The 20,164-nt window shown below is 44.7% G+C and overlaps 1 protein-coding gene across 3 annotated transcripts in view; it reads left to right on the plus strand.

Moving 5' to 3' along the window:
* Window positions 1-20,164, plus strand: part of LOC135055150 (poly(ADP-ribose) glycohydrolase-like) — a 300,584-nt gene that overhangs the window by 188,036 nt on the left and 92,384 nt on the right. For all 3 annotated transcript variants that reach the window (XM_063958851.1, XM_063958852.1, XM_063958853.1), the window contains exon 11: window positions 10,579-10,726. In XM_063958851.1, the coding sequence (XP_063814921.1) occupies window positions 10,579-10,726 (148 nt within the window). The remainder of the gene's footprint in view (window positions 1-10,578; window positions 10,727-20,164) is intronic.

Genomic DNA, 20,164 nt, shown 5'->3' on the forward strand with positions numbered 1-20,164 from the left:
TAGTCCCTACTGTATGCCCTTGCTGTCCCTTTCTCTGTCACTCTCCCTGTTCCTATGTCCCTGCTGTCACTCTCCCTGTCCCTCTCTCTGTCATTGCCCCTTCTGTCACTGTCCCTATGTCCCCGCTGTCACTCTCCCTGAATTCTGTTTCATTCCATGTGGTATAATGTGAATTTCGGCTCATTCCGTGTGCTATAGTGTGAATTTCGGCTCATACCTTGTGCTATAATGTGAATTTCGGCTCATACCTTGTGCTATAATGTGAATTTCGGCTCATACCATGTGGTATAATGCGAAGTTCGTCTCATACCGTTTGCTATAATGTGAATTTTGTCTCATACCGTGTGCTATAATGTGAATTTCGGTTAATTCCGTGTGCTATAATGTGAATTTCGGATCATACTGTGTGCTATAATGTGAATTTCGGCTCATACCGTGTGCTATAATGTGAATTTCGGCTCATTCCGTGTGCAATAATGTGAATTTCGGCTCATTCCGTGTGCTATAATGTGAATTTCGGCTCATTCCGTGTGCTATAATGTGAATTTCAGCTCATACCGTGTGCTATAATGTGAATTTCGGCTCATACTGTGTGGTATAATGTGAAAGGGGCAGCAGTACTTAGATAGTATAAGGGGTCCTACTATTGTGGTGCTTAATGTGTATAAGGGGTATATAGTTTGGTAAACTATACTAAAGGACACACACCCTTTTGAGTGGCCACGCCTTCACTTTTCCATACCCCCACTTCAAAATTTCCACTTCGACCACTGATTTACACACATGGTCATGGTGCCAAGATGTGCACATATCAGTATCACAAGTTTTTCATCGCACTTCTTTCAGATGAGGGAAAACTTGCAATGCCAGCATCGCGTCCATTACTTTGAATTGAATTCCCCCCATAGGTGTCTTTGGTAATGAGACGTACCTAATGGTTTAATCCTGAGTACTGCAGTACTGTGTTTTTTAAATTTCTAGGTGAACGCAGGCTGATTGACAGGAAGCGGACGTTTGGGGGGTGGTAAATGGCCGTTTTCTGGGAGTCTCAGGAAAAAAGCAGGTGTGCCCAAGCGTTTTCAGGGAGGGTGTGTGACGTCAACTCTGGCCCAATCTGTCTTTGTATCGCACTGTAGGAGTAAGTTCTGGACTACACACAGACTGCACAGACTGGAAAAATCATTAGCTGGTGAGTGAGCTGCGATCGGATTTGCAGATGTCCACTGTCTGGTGAAGTTTTCGCACGGCGTACACATGCATTCGCACACTTGCACAGGGCGGGTTTTCACTCTCTATGGGCGGCGGCTATCTGATCGCAGACCTCTGCAAAAATGCAGAGGAGCGATAGGGCCTGAATTAGGCCCTTGTTGCACCTTAAAAGTAAAAAAGGATAATAATATTGATGTAGTGTGACAATTGGGGTGGTGGAGATAGTAGTATTGCTGTAATGTGCAGGAAATGTGCGGTATTGCTGTAATGTGGGGTTGGTATTGCCAATTGCTGTAATGTGTACAGATGGTGTGCTATTGCTGTAATGTGGACGGGCATGGTGATCTCAAATCAGGTACTCTCAGGTACAGAGTGTAACATCCAGCCCTTGTCTGATTCTATACAGATTTCTATTCACCCATTGGGATGCAGAGAAACACCATATACTGTAGAGAATTCAGATAACTTTTGACCAAAGTGGTTTTACGTTAGGTGTGTAATTGACTATGGGTTATAGGGCCTTATTCAGCAGTGGTTAAAATACAATCGCAATTGCTTTTTTTTAAGGAATGCAGCTGCAGTTATCTGCTAATAGACATCGAACACACCAGTACATAAGAGTGCCTTCGTATATCCATCCGACGTCGGCAAACTGCAAATATATTGGTAACATCATCGCAGATTGGGTGGTGCTGAAGCTTCTGAATGAGCCTGACCACTTCTAAATGCAGCAGCTTGCCCGACACTCATAGAGCTCTCCTGCTTATAACCACCTCTTGTCACCTCCCCCAAACGCTGCTCAGCTGTCACGGACTTTGTGACTGCTTTCCCTTGTGAGCGTGATTGCAACACAATCACCTGCACATGGGTATTGCATCTCAGATGCATGCGCAATGGCAAAAAATTGGCCAAAATGCCAGCGATCTTAATTAGCAACAACTGATGAATCAGGCCATAGCTGTGGTACCAAATTAATTGGTGCACATTGAGAGCCACCCTGTTATATTTTTGGAATACACATATATATATATATATATATATATATATGCCCCACCCTCACAACACTGGTCACACACCCCATATAAGTAGTCGCACTCCTGCGACGCTGGTTACTACTCTTGTGGAGACACACAATAGGCCCTTCGTAAATTTCAGCTCCAGGCCCATGTGAACCTTAATCTGGCACTGATTGAGGGGTGTACAAGGAGTAGCACTGTAGTGGTAGGAGGCTGGTCTTTTGGTGTGATATTTAGGTTTGCACAGTGTGTATCTGTGTTTCTTAACCTCTTTGCACTACTAGAGGTAGAAGAGAGGGGATGCAGATATGTTACCGCCGCATGGGATCCTGGTGGTCAGCATGCCAACACCTGGATCCTGAATGCTGAAAATGCCGGCAGTCGGAATTCTGACCCACAGGGTCTGTTCCCACTAGTAGGGCTTCGTTGCTCTCACAGCTGGCACGACATACCCAACCCGAAGAGAGAAATGCACCTTGATGTGCACAAGTTGGACCAACCAGCCACATCTATTTATTGTTGACATGTAGTTAAAAGGCTAATCACCACAAGCTGTCTCGTTACTGTGTATGACTCTTTAGTCACAATAACATCACATAACATCACATGTCTGAGTCACCAGACAATCGCAACTATGAACGCCATAAAATTGAATGGCTCAGAGAACTACTCTAGTTTGCTATAGAAACACAGTGTGAGAAACTGTGGAGGGTCATTATTGACCCAGGAGACAACCCAAATCCCGAAGAGGTGTATGGAAACTTTGGAACCATTGACTTAGCTGTAGAACAGCAAGTATATTCCACCATCAATAGGGAGGCGTCTGCAAAGGACAGGTGGGCCGCCCTGCAAACAGTTTATGAAGATAAGGGTCTTATGTGGAGAATAAACCTCAGATGCACTTTTTTGCAGGACTAAACTAAATGACTGTAAGCACATGAATTAATACATTGATAAAATGTTGTCCATCACCCAGCAACTGGCGTCTGTTGAAGTAAACAACAAAGAGTTCACTATGCTGGCAGGCTGTTACATTTAGCCCCTAGACTGAGAAGGGGTTCCTAAAATTCAAGGGGTCATTAAATTGCTGGATCCCATCTCAGTCTATAGCTTTCACTTGTTAATACAGTATGTGATATTGACTACTAGATGGTTATAAATATAAATATAGAAGGATACTACAATAATTTGCCTTCCATCTGTAATTTTGCTGCACTTTGTGACAGCCGATAGGACATACACCTCCCTTTCTTTTAATCACAATTATTTCCTTTTTTCACTACTACTAATTTGGCTCTCTGTGCAAGATTTAAAAATGTGCCACCCTCATTAGCATTAAAAAAATGTCGTCGTCCCCCCTTCACCCCCATAGATATCAGAAATACAAATTTACTCCCGGCAAGGGGTCTCGACCATGCAAAAATGGGCGTGGTTTCGCAAAAATAGGCGTGTTCTCCTGAAAAGACTACCTTACACCCCAGTTTTTGACCCTACACCAACAGATCATGGCCACCACAGAGAAAAAAATAAATTCCACCATATTAAGCCCCACACGGTAATGCCCCCTTTACCATATTATGCCATACACCGCAGTGCCCTTGATACATTATGCCCTACAGTAAAGCTTCTAATTACTTTGAAATTACCTGCTCATTGCCAAGTGTTTCACGCGCTTGGTGTCATGTTGGCTACCAGGGGTTTCATGCTCTGGGATCCATGCTGGTTGCCAGGGGTTTCATGCTCTGAGATCCATGCTGGTTGCAAGGGCTTTCATGCTGTGGGATCCATGCTGGTTGCCAGGAGTTTCATGCTCTGGGATAGGTGTAATGCCAGTTGCCAGGGCTGTGTAATGCCAGTTGCCAGGACTGTGTAATGCCAGTTGCCAGGGCTGTGTAATGCCAGTTGCCAGGACTGTGTAATGCCAGTTGCCAGGGTTGTGTAATGCCAGTTGCCAGAGCTGTGTAATGCCAGTTGCCAGGGCTGTGTTGGGCTCATTGTCAAGGGTGTTAACAGCGCCCACCAGCATCTCCCTCCTCCTCTTTGTTGTGCTCGCCCCCTTTCCCCCACCACCACCACTGGCATTCTGTGGCCGGGAAACCCAAGGTTCGGTATGCTAACCACCAGGATCACCAGCGCCGGTCACACATCCCCAACCCGTTTTAACTAAAGGAGACCCACTCTTTTCTCCTTTTGTGAAATACAAGTATTTAGGTTCAGGAGTAGCCAGGGCAGATTGGGATGGAAAACCAGCCAGGAAAATTTCTGAAAGCAGTTCTAACAGGGGTGGGGTCTATTGAGGGGTGGAGCCGAAGGAGCGGGCTACATTATCGATCTTTAGTGTAAATTATAGGTGTCCCGGATTCAAGGGATTTTATGCCAATCCCTAAACTAACCCTAATATCCTAATCCAAACCACTAAACCAATCCTAGTACCCTATCCCTAATACTCTAACCCTGGAGGGCAGACTGGATGGGTCATTTGGTTCTTATCTGCTGTCAAATTCAATGTATATATAATATATATAGGAGCAGAGCCTGTGCTTACAAGAGGATGCAGGGAGGCACAGGAACCAATGTCTGAGGACCAGTCACTCTGCCCCATGTCTTACACCATGTGTCAGGGTACTTCAGGCGTACCAGGGGTCACCCATTAAGGCATCTGTCCCAACTGTGTGGCCTACTTAGGTAATAGTGAACAGGCACATATGCCACCATCTTGTTCATCCTGCCCACCTTGGCACTTTCCACACACTTATACACATAGTGAGGGGGTGCACTGAGGACTGGGGCTGTAAGGGGCAAGCAGCGGACACACGGAAATCAAGGCTTTTTTTTGTTATGTGAGAACGTAGTGACTGTGCGAAACGTGCTGGCAGGAAAGCGGAATTTGGTTTACATGGAGCTGTTGTGCATGATCTGGACATTGGAATGTTCTTATTAAATTGTAGTGCAGCACAGTAGGACATATACATGGGTGGAATTGGGACATGCACATGGGGTGACAGTGTGACATGCACACAGGGTGACATTGGGGCATACATACATGAGAAAACAGTGTGATATATACAAGGTGTGACATTGGGACATGCCCAAGGTGTGACACTAGGACATGTACACAGCGTGACAGTGGGACATATATACACGGAGTGACAGTGTGACATTGGGACATGCACACGGGGTGACAGTGGGACATATATACATGGGAGACAGTGTGACATATACACAGTGTGACATTGGGACATGCAGAAGGTGTGACATTGGGAACAGTGGGACATATATACATGGCGAGACAGTGTGTCATGCACAAGTTTTGACATTGGGACTTGCACAAGGTGTGACATTGGGACATGCACACGTGGTGATAGTGGGACATATATACACGGGGGTGACAGTGGCTCATGCACAAGGTCTGCCAGTCCCCATAGCACTGTGCCCCCCGCCCCCTGCTGGCCCTCTCACCCCATTAGCCGTGTCTCCTTCCAGCTGCAGGCAGGAGAAGGAGGACCCCAGGGACTCCCAGCACACGTCACCTCCCGGTGCTGGGAGGTGATAGAGACTTCCGGTGGCCCCTGCACACCCTCCCACCAGGGATCGCAGGGGGCTCCTGGCAATGACTCATTGCAATGACCGACGATGGCCCGCGATCACTGTTAGTACATCCCGCCCTTAGAGAGAACTAAGGATTTTTTTCTGGTGTGGCTGCTTCTTTTCCCATTAAGTATCACATCCACTCCATAGCTACCAACTTGTAGGTATCTACTAATATGTACAACCAAACACATTTTGTGGTAAGCTGCATTTTTGAAAGTACCCACATTGAATTTAATTACAAAACACAAAAACCACCAATCACACCTACAGACTGGCAATACATACCTCACATACAGTAGCTGTCCTGGCTCGTCAGGAATTACTCATTGCCTTTTGCGTCTCCCTTTTGCAAGTTACAACATAAAACACAGGTTGAGGTCTAAAATTCAGAGCCTTCTCAATTAACGTTAGCTATACTTGCCTAACTTCTGGAATGTCTGGGAAACGTTCCAATTTTGTGCCATCCTCCCGCATCCATCACACTACCTTGGTAAAGTAAGGTTGGAGGTGCCTCTATGACAATTTGCATCATCATGGTCCCCCCCTTCTCCTGATGCAAAATAATGAGAATTGCAGCATTGCACAGTTGGGCACAGGGCTGTGATGATGTGATTTTTTTTTACTAGTGTTTTGGGTGGGGTGTGGAAGGATGCATTGCATACCCCCTACACTTTGCCTCTTAGCCCACCCCAACTAGATCTCCTGGAGGTGAGAGAAAAAAAACATATGCAAGTATTCCATAACTGCAAATTTGACTTTACATTACTAAATACTAGAGATGAGCGGATCCATTCTTCTTTAAACTGAACCCACCGAAATTTCAAGTTTCCAAGTAATAATAATAGTAATAATTTTATTTATATAGCGCTCTTTCTCCAATAGGACTCAAGGCGCTTAACAGATACATAGCATAATATAGTACAGAAAATAATGAAGTACATTTTCATAAAATACAGAAGCATGAAGATACTAAAAGGGACATTATGGAAATGCTTGAGTAAACCGAAAAGTCTTGAGTCTACTTTTGAAGGATTCTATAGTTGGGGCCTCTCGCACTGTGCGGGGAAGTGAGTTCCATAGAGTCGGAGCCGCATGACTAAAAGCTCGACCCCCAGATGAATTACGGTAGATTCTAGGTACTGCTAAAAGTCCTTCATCTACAGATCGCAGTAATCGAGTGGGGCAGTATGGGGTCAGAAGCTGTTTCAGGTACCTTGGGCCTTGGTCATGTAATACTTTGAAACTCAGTAAGCCAATCTTGAAGATGATTCGCCATCGTACAGGCAGCCAGTGAAGGGAGTAGAGGATGGGTGTAATGTGGCTAGAACGGGGCTGGTTGGTTAATAGCCTGGCAGCTGTGTTTTGCACCAGCTGTAAGCGCTGCAATTCTTTTGCTGGTAGACCAAGGTAGAGGGCATTACAGTAGTCTAAACGAGATGATACAAATGCATGTATGACTTTTGGCATATCATCTGAGGGAATTAAGTGATTGATTCTGGCTATGTTCCTCAGGTGAAAGAATGAGGATTTGATTGTGGCTGATATCTGATGTTTAAGTGTCAAGCCACCATCCAGGACAACACCAAGATTCCGCACACGATCACTGGTCTGTAATTCTGAATCCCCGAGTGTAAGTCCAGTTGGTTGGCTATGCTGCAGTCTTGTCCTTTGATGTTGCGGTCGTATCATAAGGACCTCTGTTTTATCCGGGTTCAGTCGCAGCCAACTGGCGCTCATCCACTCCTGTAGTTCAGCTAGACAGCCATTTAGGATTGCTATTGGGTATCAGTGCCCGGAGCAAAAGACAAGTACAGTTGTGTATCATCTGCATAGCAGTGGTAGACCAGGCCATGGCGCCTGATTATTTTGCCCAATGGGAGCATGTATACTGCAAAAAGCATGGGGGATAGTATAGAACCTTGTGGGACACCACATGGCAATGGCACTGGTGGTGATGAGTATAATCCAGATGATACTCTCTGTGACCTGCCTGTGAGAAATGATTTGAACCAGCTTAGGACTGTGCCATCCAGACCACAGAAATGTATCAGTCGCTCAATCAGAAGCCCATGGTCCACGGTATCAAATTCTGCCAAGAGATCCAGAAGGATTAATATTGAACAGTCACCTCTGTCTTTTGCCATCAGAAGATCATTTAACACACACACACCAGGGCTGTTTCAGTGCTATGTCTTCTCCTGAATCCTGATTGAAATGGATCATAAATATCATGGGTTGTCAGGCGGGTTTCCAGTTGATTTGCAACGACTTTCTCAATAACCTTTCCTAGGAAAGGAAGGTTTGATACCGGTCTGTAGTTGGTCATGCAGTCGGGATCTAAATTAGGTTTTTTAAGAAGCGGTCTAACAATTGCTTCCTTTAGGGGTTCAGGAAAAATACCTGTCTGCAAAGAGCATTGAACAATTTTTGTAAAGACAGGACCAATTATATCCATACAACCTATTAGAAGCTTGGTTGAGGCTGGGTCCAGATCACAGGTGGTGGGACGCAAAATCCGAGCAATTTCAGCAGTGTCCTTTACATCCACTGGATCAAAGCTGGTCCATGTAGGCAGGTAGCTTATATTGGCAGGCTTTGTAGTTTGGCACTCCTTTGATGGCACTGTGGAGATTCCAGCCCGGATGGTGGATATTTTATCTGCAAAGAAGTTTGCAAACTCGTTGCATCTTGCCTGGGAGAGGGTCTCATCAGTCTGCAGGCATGCTGGCTTGCAAAGCATCTCCACTGTGCGGAAAAGTTGAGCTGGCCTATTGTTTGCTGCTGTGATCTCATTTGACAGGAACTGTGCTTTCTTACGAGTGATTGTCGATTGATATTCTTCGTTATGCTTTATTAGTTTTATTTGTCATCCACTAGGTTAGTCTTCCTCCATCGTCTTTCCAGTCTACGCCCCCTTTTCTTGAGCTCACTAACACTGTGGTCGAACCATGGAGCTTGACGTTGTTGTTTACGAGGTCTTAAACGCACAAGGGCGATAATATCAATTGCAGTGGATCTTAGTCCTGGATCTGGAAACGAGGCAAAGTGTCATCTTCCCGGTGTCGGATCTCGTTGTTTTGGATTCTATAAAATTCCCTCCCATGGTGATTTGGGTGCCATTTCACGCAGGAGATCCATACTTTCTTCACTAAAACTTGTGTTCAGGGCCAGGCACTGGCATTGTATTAAACAATAATGCTCAGTACTGTAGGTGTCGTGCCACTGCGTTAGTAATATAAGTGCTGTGAGTCTCAGAGTAAAGTTGTCATTTGTTAAAAATATTTTTTTCTAAAACCTGTGTGTGTTGTGTCCAGGGCCAGGCAGTGGCACTGTGTGAAATAATAGCGCTCACTAGTTGCTGTGCCACCGTATTAATAATATAAGCGATGTGAGTCGATTGAGATCACGATCACTCAACAGGACATCAGGAGCCACAACCAAGATCAAGTGATGTGGCTGCTGCCAGTCATTATAGTACTACAACTAAGGTGGTCCAGGCAGCAGAAAGTTTAAGAAAGGGCGCCTGAAATCTAAATATTTCACAATGTTAAAGAAAAGTGGTAGAGCTGTCACCTTTATAACAGACAAGGTAATGATGGCACTTGAAGCATAATCCTTGATAAGCAGCCCACAGAGCCGCGATAACACACCCCATGCCACAGCCTAGGGCACATTTATACTGGTCCCTGCAGCCATAGCATTTCCCCCTCAACTAGTCAGCTCTGGCCCCCAATAAAGGGGTCTTCCCCTCCAGGGCTAAAGCCCAGGGCTATACTCAGCATCTCTGGGCTGTGGGTGATCAGTACATTGAGTGCCAGTAAGCCTCCCCTGCATGCTGGTACTTGGAGAACCACAAGTACCAGCATGTGGGGCATTAAAGGGCCCGCTGGTACCTGTGGTTCCACCAGTTAAACAAATATTACAATAAAGACACTACACACACACCGTAGATAGTATAGCTTTAATAAAACACTCTTGCACACACACAAACACACGAACACACACACACACACACACACACACACACACACACACACACACCTACAATCCTCCATAGCGCTTTTGCCCCCTTGTCTTGTAGAAATAGATATGTAACCTGTAAAAAAGCATTATATTTGGATAAAAATTCTATAAAAGAAAATAGAAAACATTATATTGTACAAAATTGTGACACAGACGTGCTCTCTTAGATCTTGGCTCCGTGCGCTACAAGTCGCGTTACACATAACGTGTGAGTGTCTCAGTAGCACCGAGCATCTTTTCTTTATTTTTTCCCATAAACATGCGTCTTAGTCGCAAACTAATTGCTGATTAAATTGATATGCAGCATGCATATGTATATTCTATGTGTGACTGCGAATGTATTTGCATACAAAATGCTATTCTACAGTGTTTACCTGGAAAACACTGTAATGTGGCATTTCGGATGCAGATTCAGCCACAGTCACACAGACAATTCAGGCATGCTGCATATCATTTTAATCAGCAGGAGCTGCTTGTATGTCCTATTGCATTATTTTGCAACTAAGACACATTTTTGCGGAAAAAATACGAAAAAAGACTCTCGGCTATACAATGTCCCACCACGGCATGGCGCAACTTGAAGGGCTGTATAGCGCAACTATAGCAAGGATGTAAGAGGACACATCTTTATACCTAATTTAGTAAAAGAAATCTTTTAGAAAGTGGTATTTCCCCAGTAGTTGTTTTGAGCTTATCACATGTACAATGAAATTGATAACTTCTGTTTTTTTCTGGACAGGTGGATTTTGCCAACCGCTCTGTAGGTGGTGGTGTGACCGGCTCAGGTCTAGTCCAGGAAGAGATCCGCTTCATCATCAATCCTGAGCTGATAGTATCACGCCTCTTTACCGAAGAGTTAGAGCCCAACGAGTGTCTTATTATAACAGGTCAGTCTGCATCCATGATGCCAAAGAAAATCCAAAATCTCAAAGTGACAATCACTATTGTTGAAGATTTAATAAGTGATATAATACAGATGTGTCCACGTTCATCCTTGCGCTAGCTGCGGAAATTGCAGGTTGTTTGCTGTCACTAGTGTACCCCCGATCTATAGGATTGCATGGGTGCACACACTCTCACAAACGGGTCACACGTGGATGTGGCTAGTTGCAATGGTAATTTGGCTGCATGTGCAACCCGTATGCTGGTAAGATGACCACAGACACAACGGTAGCTGCATCTCAGAGTATTAACACTATAATAGCAGCGGAGTTACTAGTTTACTACTACAGTCAGCATATCCACAAACCTAAACTTGTTTGATAATAAATGTATTTGTTAGAGATGAGCGGGTTCGGTTCTCCGAGATCCGAACCCCCCCGAACTTCACCTATTTTACACGGTTCCGAGGCAGCCTCGGATCTTCCCGCCTTGCTCGGATAACCCGAACGCGCCCGAACGTCATCATCCCGCTGTCGGATTCTCGCGAGATTCGTATTCTATATAAAGAGCCGCACGTCGCCGCTATTTTTCACTTGTGCTTTGGAGATTGAACGGAGAGGACGTGGCTGCGTTCTCTCCCTGAAAAGCTCCGTATCTGTGCTCAGTGTGCTGCAAATATCTGTGCTCAGTGTGCTGCAAATATCTACGTTCTCTGCCTGAAAACGCTCCATATCTGTGCTCAGTGTGCTGCAAATATCTGTACTCAGTGTGCTGCAAATATCTGTGCTTAGTGTGCTGCAAATATCTACGTTCTCTGCCTGAATACGCTCCATATCTGTGCTCAGTGTGCTGCAAATATCTGTGCTCAGTGTGCTGCATTTTGGTGACCAGCAGTATACATATAGTACAGTACAGTAGGCCATTGCTGTATCTTGCAGCTCTGTGTCAAGTATACTATCTCTGTGCTGTATTATTGTGAGCAGTATATAGTAGGACAGTGCAGCATTTTGGTGACCAGCAGTATACATATAGTACAGTACAGTAGGCCATTGCTGTAACTTGCAGCTCTGTGTCAAGTATACTATCTCTGTGCTGCATTATTGTGAGCAGTATATAGTAGGACAGTGCAGCATTTTGGTGACCAGCAGTATATACATATAGGGCCTAATTCTGAGTTGATCACAGCAGCAATTTTGTTAGCAGTTGGGCAAAACCGTGTGCACTGCAGGAGGGGCAGATATAACGTGCAGAGAGAGTTAGATTTGGGTGGGGTGTGTTCCAACTGAAATATAAATTGCAGTGTAAAAATAAAGCAGCCAGTATTTACCCTGCACAGAAACAAAATAACCCACCCAAAATCTAACTCTCTCTGCAAATGTTATATCTGTCACACCAGCAGTGCACATGATTTTGCCCAATTGCTAACAAACTTGCTGCTGCGATCAACTCAGAATTACCCCCATAGTACAGTACAGTAGACCATTGCTGTATCTTGCAGCTCTGTGTCACTTCTAGTATCCTGATCAGTGCTCAATATCTGCTGCATTGTTGCGACCAGTATGTATACTGTACTGTGCGACGTGTGTTATACACCTGGTGATTTTATACATCCTGTAATCTGTACTGAGCGATGTGTGAGATACACCTGGGAATTATACACCCTATATACTGTACTGTGTGATGTGTGAGATACACCTGGGGATTATACACCCTATATTATTATTATTATTATCCGTTATTTATATGGCACCACAAGGGTTCCGCAGCGCCCAATTACAGAGTACATAAATATTCAAACAGGAAAACAGCAACTTACAGTTTGACAGTATAGGACAAGTACAGGGTAAATAAACATAGTTACATCAGCAGATGACACTGGAATAAGTATCAAGTGGCAGAAGACTGCTGGATGTGGTACAGTTGAAGATTATTAAGGTAAGACAAAGGATAAGCACATGAGGGAAGAGGGCCCTGCTCGTGAGAGCTTACAATCTAAAGGGGAGGGGTAGACAGACATGTGTGACACAGATGGGGTACATAGAGAACGTGGAACAGAGGGTTAGGATGAGATTTGGCTGGGTTTGGTGAAGAAGTGGACCCCCAGAAGGCACAAGTCAATACATAACATTGCAACATTTTACTGGGCTATGCAGGAGAAAATAAAAAATAGGGGGAAAAAAAAAAGAATTGATAACTTCTACCGCTTTCAAAAAGGTCAATGGAAGCTGAAATAATGGACAACTACCTCATGGAAGCCAGATACAGTATACCAAACAGTACTTAGCAGAGTTAGGAATGAGTGCTAATGAAATACAGTAACATTTTGTCATAATATTTCAGAAACTGCATGGCTGGTCTCTTGCACTCTTTTACACCACCTGCTTTAGGATTTATATTCAAAAACATTATGTCTCCAGAGTCCATAATCCCAAAAACGTCAGTCTTCTTGGAAAGTGGTTTGTTCCTTTGTAAGGGAAAGAGAACAAACGTTCTCAAACAACGGTTTCTCAATTTCTTTTTCCTCTGGGAAGGGATTGTGGATTCGCAGGAATATCTGAGCATTTCTGTAATCAGAAAGCAGCGACTTTCTACAAATGTTTACGAATAATTCCAGTGATTTTGTCATTTTCTTCCAGTGATTTGGATCAATAATACCATTGATTAGAATGAATAATTCCAGTGATTTTGTCATTTTCTTCCAGTGATTTGGACCAATAATACCATTGATTAGAACAAATAATTCCAGTGATTTTGTCATTTTCTTCCAGTGATTTGGACCAATAATACAATTGATTAGAATGCTTTCATTATATCATATTTGAAAAGTTGAAACAAATCTTTGTATTTTTAATGAATAATATTATCCTGTAAAAGAAATGTTTATTATCATTTCCTTTTAATGTAAATGTGAATTTGAATTATATTGTCTTATTAATAAATGTAAGTGTTTTTTTAAAAAAAGGGTGTTTAATTGTGCAAGGTCATCCTCTCTTCATTATTACCCAATCCTCTCTTTAATATTATTCAATTAAGAATACTTCAAAATTTACTCCAAAGAAGTGCGCTCCACAGAGATACTATTGTATTTCTATTTCATGTTGGTCTCCATCGACATCTCTGTGTTGAAGCTTGCCTATTGTAAAAGTAATAACGCTAAATGAAGTGATTTGAATTATACTAACTGATTTAAATTAAATTAAACAGTAGTTTTAGATTGAGATCGCATCAAGGATTTATATATATATATATATATATATATATATATATATATATATATATATGCAAAAAGCCACGGAGGTTTCTCACACAGTGCATTAACTGCTGCTAATAGTAAAACCAAATATGAACGTCAATTGTGTATATGTGTACCAGTGGGTGGATAGTAACATGCTTCTCAAACAAATTTTCAAGATGATATTCCTTCCAGTATCTGGTTTCTTTTCAGAAGTGGTATTTCCACAAAATTGAAATAAAATATGTTAAAGCTTAGTGATTTGATATGGTGGTTAATTACCCAGAGTACCTCAAAACGGCTACAAATAACTTTAAGAAAAATCAATCTCTGCATGTTCCACAGACACCCTCAATTATGATGTTGTATATACAAGTTCTCAGGTGTTCACCGACATAGTGATGGGAGGGGGCTGTGTACTGGGGAGAGAGTGATGGGAGGGAGGCTGTATGTACTGGGGAGAGAGTGATGGGAGGTGCTGTGTGTACTGTGCAGAGTAATGTGGGCTGCTGTGTGTACTGGACAGAGTAATGGGGGCTGCTGTGTGTACTGGGGAGAGAGTGGTCGGAGGCTGTGTGTACTGTAGAGAGAGTGATTGGGGGCTGTGTATACTGGAGAGAGATGAGGGTTACTGTGTGTACTGGGGAGAGAGTGATGGGAGGTGCTGTGTGTACTGGGCAGAGTAATGGGGACTGCTGTGTGTACTGGGGAGAGAGTGATAGGGGGCTGTGTATACTGAGGAGAGAGTGATGGGAGGGGGGCTGTGTGTACTGGAGAGAGTGATGGGAGGGAGGCTGTATGTATTGGGGAGAGAGTGATGGGAGGTGCTGTGTGTACTGGGCAGAGTAATGGGGGCTGCTGTGTGTACTGGGTAGAGAGTGATGGGGGTTGTGTATACTGAGGAGGGAATGATGGAAGGGAGGCTGTGTGTACTGGAGAGAGAGTGATGGGGGGCCGTGTATACCGATGAGAGAATGATGGGGGTTACTGTGTGTACTGGGGAGAGAGTGATAGGTGCTGTGTGTACTAGGGAGAGAGTGATGGGAGGTGCTGTGTGTACTGGGCAGAGTAATAGGGGCTGCTGTGTATACTGAGGTGAGAGTGATGGGAGGGAGGCTGTGTGTACTGGAGAGAGAGAGATGGGAGGGAGGCTGTATGTATTGGGGAGAAAGTGATGGGAGGTGCTGTGTGTACTGGGGAGAGAGTGATGGGGGGTTTTGTATACTGAGGAGGGAGTGATGGAAGGGAGGCTGTGTGTACTGGAGAGAGAGTGATGGGTGGCTGTGTATACCGAGGAGAGAATGATGGGGGTTACTGTGTGTACTGGGGAGAGAGTGATGGGAGGTGCTGTGTGTGCTGGGGAGAAAGTGGGAGGTGCTGTGTGTACTGGTAGGAGAGTAATAGGGGCTACTATGTGTACTGTGGAGAGAGTGAAGGGGATGATGTGTGTACTGGAGAGAGTGATGGGAAATGTGTACTGAGGTATGAATGATGGGAGTGCTGTGTGTACTGGATTATTGATGGGGGTTGCTGTGTGTACAGGGGAGAGAGTGATGGGGGTACTGTGTGAGTAATGGGGGATTCTGTATGTGCTGAGGAGAGAGTGATGGAGGGATGTGTGTACTGGAGGGAGAATGATGGGGGGTTGTACATACTGGGGAGAGTGTGTGATGGGGGAATAAATACTGGGATGAATGAATGAATAAATAGAAGGGGGGTACAGAGTGACTGGGTTGAGTGATGCAATGGGTGTGTACCAGGGAGAGTAAGTGATTGTAGAGGGGGCTGTGCATATTGGGGAGAGAGTGATGGGAGGTTTGGTGTGTACTGGGGAGAGAGTGATGGGTGGAATATGTACTAGGGTTAATGATTGAAAAGGATATCCAAGGTTACAACATTTAAAATATTGACATTGTTAATCCGGGTGTAACATGACTTATAGTTGTTAACTAGTCATAAAAACATTCTTCAGCAGGTGCAGCAAAATCAACTCAACTTAATACAGAATACAGGTTGAACACGATGGGCATTTTGCCTCTTTTCAACCTCAAGTACTATGTTACTATGTAAGGGGGGAGGTACTGGGGTGAGTGATGCAAGGGGTATGTACAGGGAAGAGTGAGTGATGGTTGGGGGAGCTGTGTGTACTGGGGATGGTCAAAGGGAGACTTTTAGAAATAGCTAAGAGGCAGGGGCAAATGCAGGATTTATTCAGGGGGGTTTCCGTGGGTGTGTATGTGTGTATAATATATATATATATATGGTGCAAAAAAAGTGGTGCTATACTGTCAGCATTTCAGGGTCTGCCACCCCGTCTTCAGAATATACATAATCACACTGTACCACACTGTAGCTACAAACTAGGTCCCTCCAATTATTATGTGCACTGATTCCCCATGTATTGCAGTGGCAGTGAGTTCAAGGTGACCCTGTCATTAGCGGTACTGTGCTATCTGTGTGGGGCAATGGGTTTGTGAGGGACAGATTATGTCAAACTAACTTAGTTAACTTCTACGAGGAAGTGAGCGACAATTTTGACCAGGGAAAAGCAGTGGATGTGGTTTACTTAGATCTTGCAAAAGCCTTCGATACAGTGTCTCACAGGAGATTAATCATCAAATTAACAGAGCTTGGCCTAGGAAAAACGGTTTGTACATGGATAAGTAACTGGCTGGAAAACAGGGTACAGCGAGTAGTGGTCAACTGGAAGTCCTTAAGCTGGACACCAGTAGTCAGCGGAATACCTCAGGGGTTCGTACTCGGGCCACTACTGTTCAACATATTTATCAATGACCTAGAAATAGGCCTGGAAAGCACAGTGTCAGTCTTTGCAGATGATAATAAACTGTGTAGGGCAATCAATTCAGAAATAGATGTGGAGTCTCTGCAGAATGACTTATCTGCATTTCGGGACTAAAAACAAACTTGCATCCTACATATTAAACGGGGAAAGTCTAGGGGTAACAGTTTTGGAAAAGGATTTGGGGGTACTCATTGATAATAAACGTAATAACCGTATACAATGTCAAAGCGCAGTAAAGAAGGCAAGTAAGGTGTTATCGTGCATAAAACGGGGGAATTGAGACAAGGGACGAGGATGTAATTCTGCCGCTGTACAAATCATTGGTACGTCAGCATCTGGGATATTGTGTTTAGTTTTGGGCACCAAGGTATAAAAAAGATATCGGTGAACTCGAAAGGGTTCAAAGGCGAGCTACTTAATTGATTAAAGGGCTAGAGGGACTGGATTACGAAGAAAGGCTTACTAGGTTGAATATGTAAACACTGGACAAGAGGCGTCTAAGAGGAGACATTATTAATATCTTCAAATATGTAAAGGGGCATTACAAAGAGTTATCAGAGGAATTATTTATTAAAAGAACTCTGTTTAGGACACGTGGGCACTCGCTGAGGCTGGAGGAGAGAAAATTCTGCACGCAACAGCGGAAAGGGTTCTTCACTGTAAGGGCAATAAGGATTTGGAATTCCTTGCCAGGGAAGGTGGTAATGGTGGACACTGTAAATGCATTTAAAAGGGGATTGGATGAATTTCTGATTGAAAAAGATATCCAAGGTTACAACATTTAAAATATTGAAGTTGTTATTCCGGGTGTAACATGATTTGTAGTTGTTAACTAGTCATAAAACATTCTTCAGCAGGTACATTAAAATCAACTTAACGAATACAAAATACAGGTTGAACGCAATGGGCATTTTGCCTCTTTTCAACCTCGAATACTATGTAATGGAAGAACAGTCAGTGGCACTGACTGTTCCTATACCTTCATACCATCAGCTATCGATTTTGATAGCTGCAGGTATCATTGCCCCATTGACAGCCATTGTTGTGAAGGCTGCTGCTGTCAGGTCCAGGCTGCGCATGGGAGATCTCACGATAGTAGGGAGATCTCATGCATGCACACTGGAGCTGGAGGTGGGGTGAGACACAGCACATCAGCACTAGGCTGATGCGCTGTGGAGGCTGACAGGGATCGCCGGAGGGGGGAGTATGCGCTGTGGAGGCTGACAGGGATTGCCAGAGGGCGGAGTATGCACTGTGGAGGCTGACAGGGATTGCCGCAGGGGGGAGTATGCACTGTGGAGGCTGGCAGGGATCGCCGGAGGGGGGGAGTATGCGCTGTGGAGGCTGACAGGGATTGCCAGAGGGGGGAGTATGCACTGTGGAGGCTGGCAGGGATTGCCAGAGGGGGGAGTCTTTACTCCCTCACTTCAGCATCCGAGATGAACATACATCTTTTCGCTATTACTATCTACTTTGCCTCGGTATAGAGACGAAACAGGAAGTAAAATACCGGCACTATCAGTGCCTTGTAATACATTTACCCAATAGTGTCTCTCTGTGCTGGGTTGACACGATCAATACTGGAAATGTCTATGGACCTAGTATTTATGAAAATAAGACTAAAAGACTAAACTTACAGTAAACAGCTAGTAAGTCTAATGAGATAATCCCACATGATAAAACTACTCTGTGTCAGGCTCCAGAGCCTGACCTCCGGCGGGTGCTCCCGGGGTTGCCGTCCCGCTGGCACGGCTGCGGTGACAGGGAGCTGCTGGTGGCGGGTTCTCTTGGACGGATGTGCGGGTGCCGATGGGCCAGGGGACTGGAGAGCCGGGCGCTGTGGTGGGTATTGCTGCGGTAAGGTCCTCAAGTGGTGACGCAGTATAGTGTGTCAGAGACAGAAGCTGGCTAAAGCTGTGTGCTAACAGCTGAGTATGTCTCCTGTGCTGGGGGCAGCCATGTTGGAGACCAGAGTATTACCAATGAAGTTCCCATTCTGTGTCCAGCCAATCCTGCGTGTTCTCCACTTACAAAAGGGGGCTGGCTCAGTGGGAGCGTGCCAGTGCTTCACGTTACCTCCTTGGGAAAGGTTCTCCAGCTCTGTGCTCCCAGGTTACTTCTGGTGCCCTGGTTCTGGTTGCTCTCATCTATCGGTTACCTAAACGCTGCTGCAGTCCTGCTGTCTAAGTCCGTCGCCACTCGTGGAAGCGCTCACGGGGTCCCAGGTCATAGAGGAGCTCCAGGTGCTACGGTGGTTCAGACATCTTTCAATCACAAACCACAGTCTTAATTTCTTAAAAGTCCAAGTTCTTCAGCCTCGTCTTTCAATCACAAACCACGGTCTTCATTTCTTCAAAGTCCAAGTTCTTCAGCCTCGTCTTTCAATCACAAATCACAAGCCTTCATTTCTTCAAAGACCAAGTTCTTCAGCCTCTTCTTTCAATCAGAAACCACAGTCTTCATTTCTTCAAAGTCCAAGCTCTTCCGCCTCGTCTTTTAATCACAGTCTTCAGTTCTTCTTTACCGGAGTTCTTCAGCTTCACTCTTCAAGTCATTTAACCATAGACTCCAATTCTTCCAGTTTCGTCAATTTTTCCAATATTCGTGTACATCCTGTTATTCATTAAAACTACAGTTATCTTCCTACGGAGTCCTCCTTTTCTTTCCGCCCTCCGGCCAACATTAACACTTAGTTTGGCCTCCACCTCATGAGGAGGAATTACATCGTTTACTTTCCTCACAGGTAGCTGTCCCTTCAGCCAAAACTCGGTTGTCGGAGCGTGACAGTAAGCACTGGCCCAATGGACCCGGCAAGTGAGCAGGCTACCAGGGGCGATGCCACTGTGGATATTCTGACTCGTCTAAATAAACAGGAGGCCATGCAGGCACAGATTGGACAGTTCATGCAGAATATGTCCACTCATTTGGATTCTCTTCACGCAGCCATATCCACATCTTGGACTCCGGCTCCAGCTTCCGATCCGCCAGCACCTAATCCTCCTGTGTTGATTCCTGTTCCTCGTTTGCAACTACCACCACCCAGTAAATTTGACGGTAGTCCAAAGCAATGCCGAGGGTTACTAAATCAATGCGAGATCCAGTTTCAGCTTCAGTCAGCTAACTTTCCATCTGATCGGACCAAAATTGCATACATCATTTCACTTTTGACCGGACAAGCTTTGGATCGGGCTTTGCCCTTGTAGGAAAGAAGTGATCCCATACTCTCAAATTACCTGGAATTCATAGCAACTTTTCGTAAGATCTTTGACTAGCCAGGCCGGACCACCTCTGCCTCTTTGGAGATTCTGCGTCTGCATCAGTGAACTCTTCCGTCGCCCAGTACGTGATCCAATTCCGTACTCTGTCTTCCGAAGTAGGCTGGAACGAAGAGATCTCATTGCCGCCTTT

Source organism: Pseudophryne corroboree, chromosome 3 (genome assembly GCF_028390025.1).
Source record: "Pseudophryne corroboree isolate aPseCor3 chromosome 3, aPseCor3.hap2, whole genome shotgun sequence".
NCBI classification, from domain to species: Eukaryota; Metazoa; Chordata; class Amphibia; order Anura; family Myobatrachidae; genus Pseudophryne; species Pseudophryne corroboree.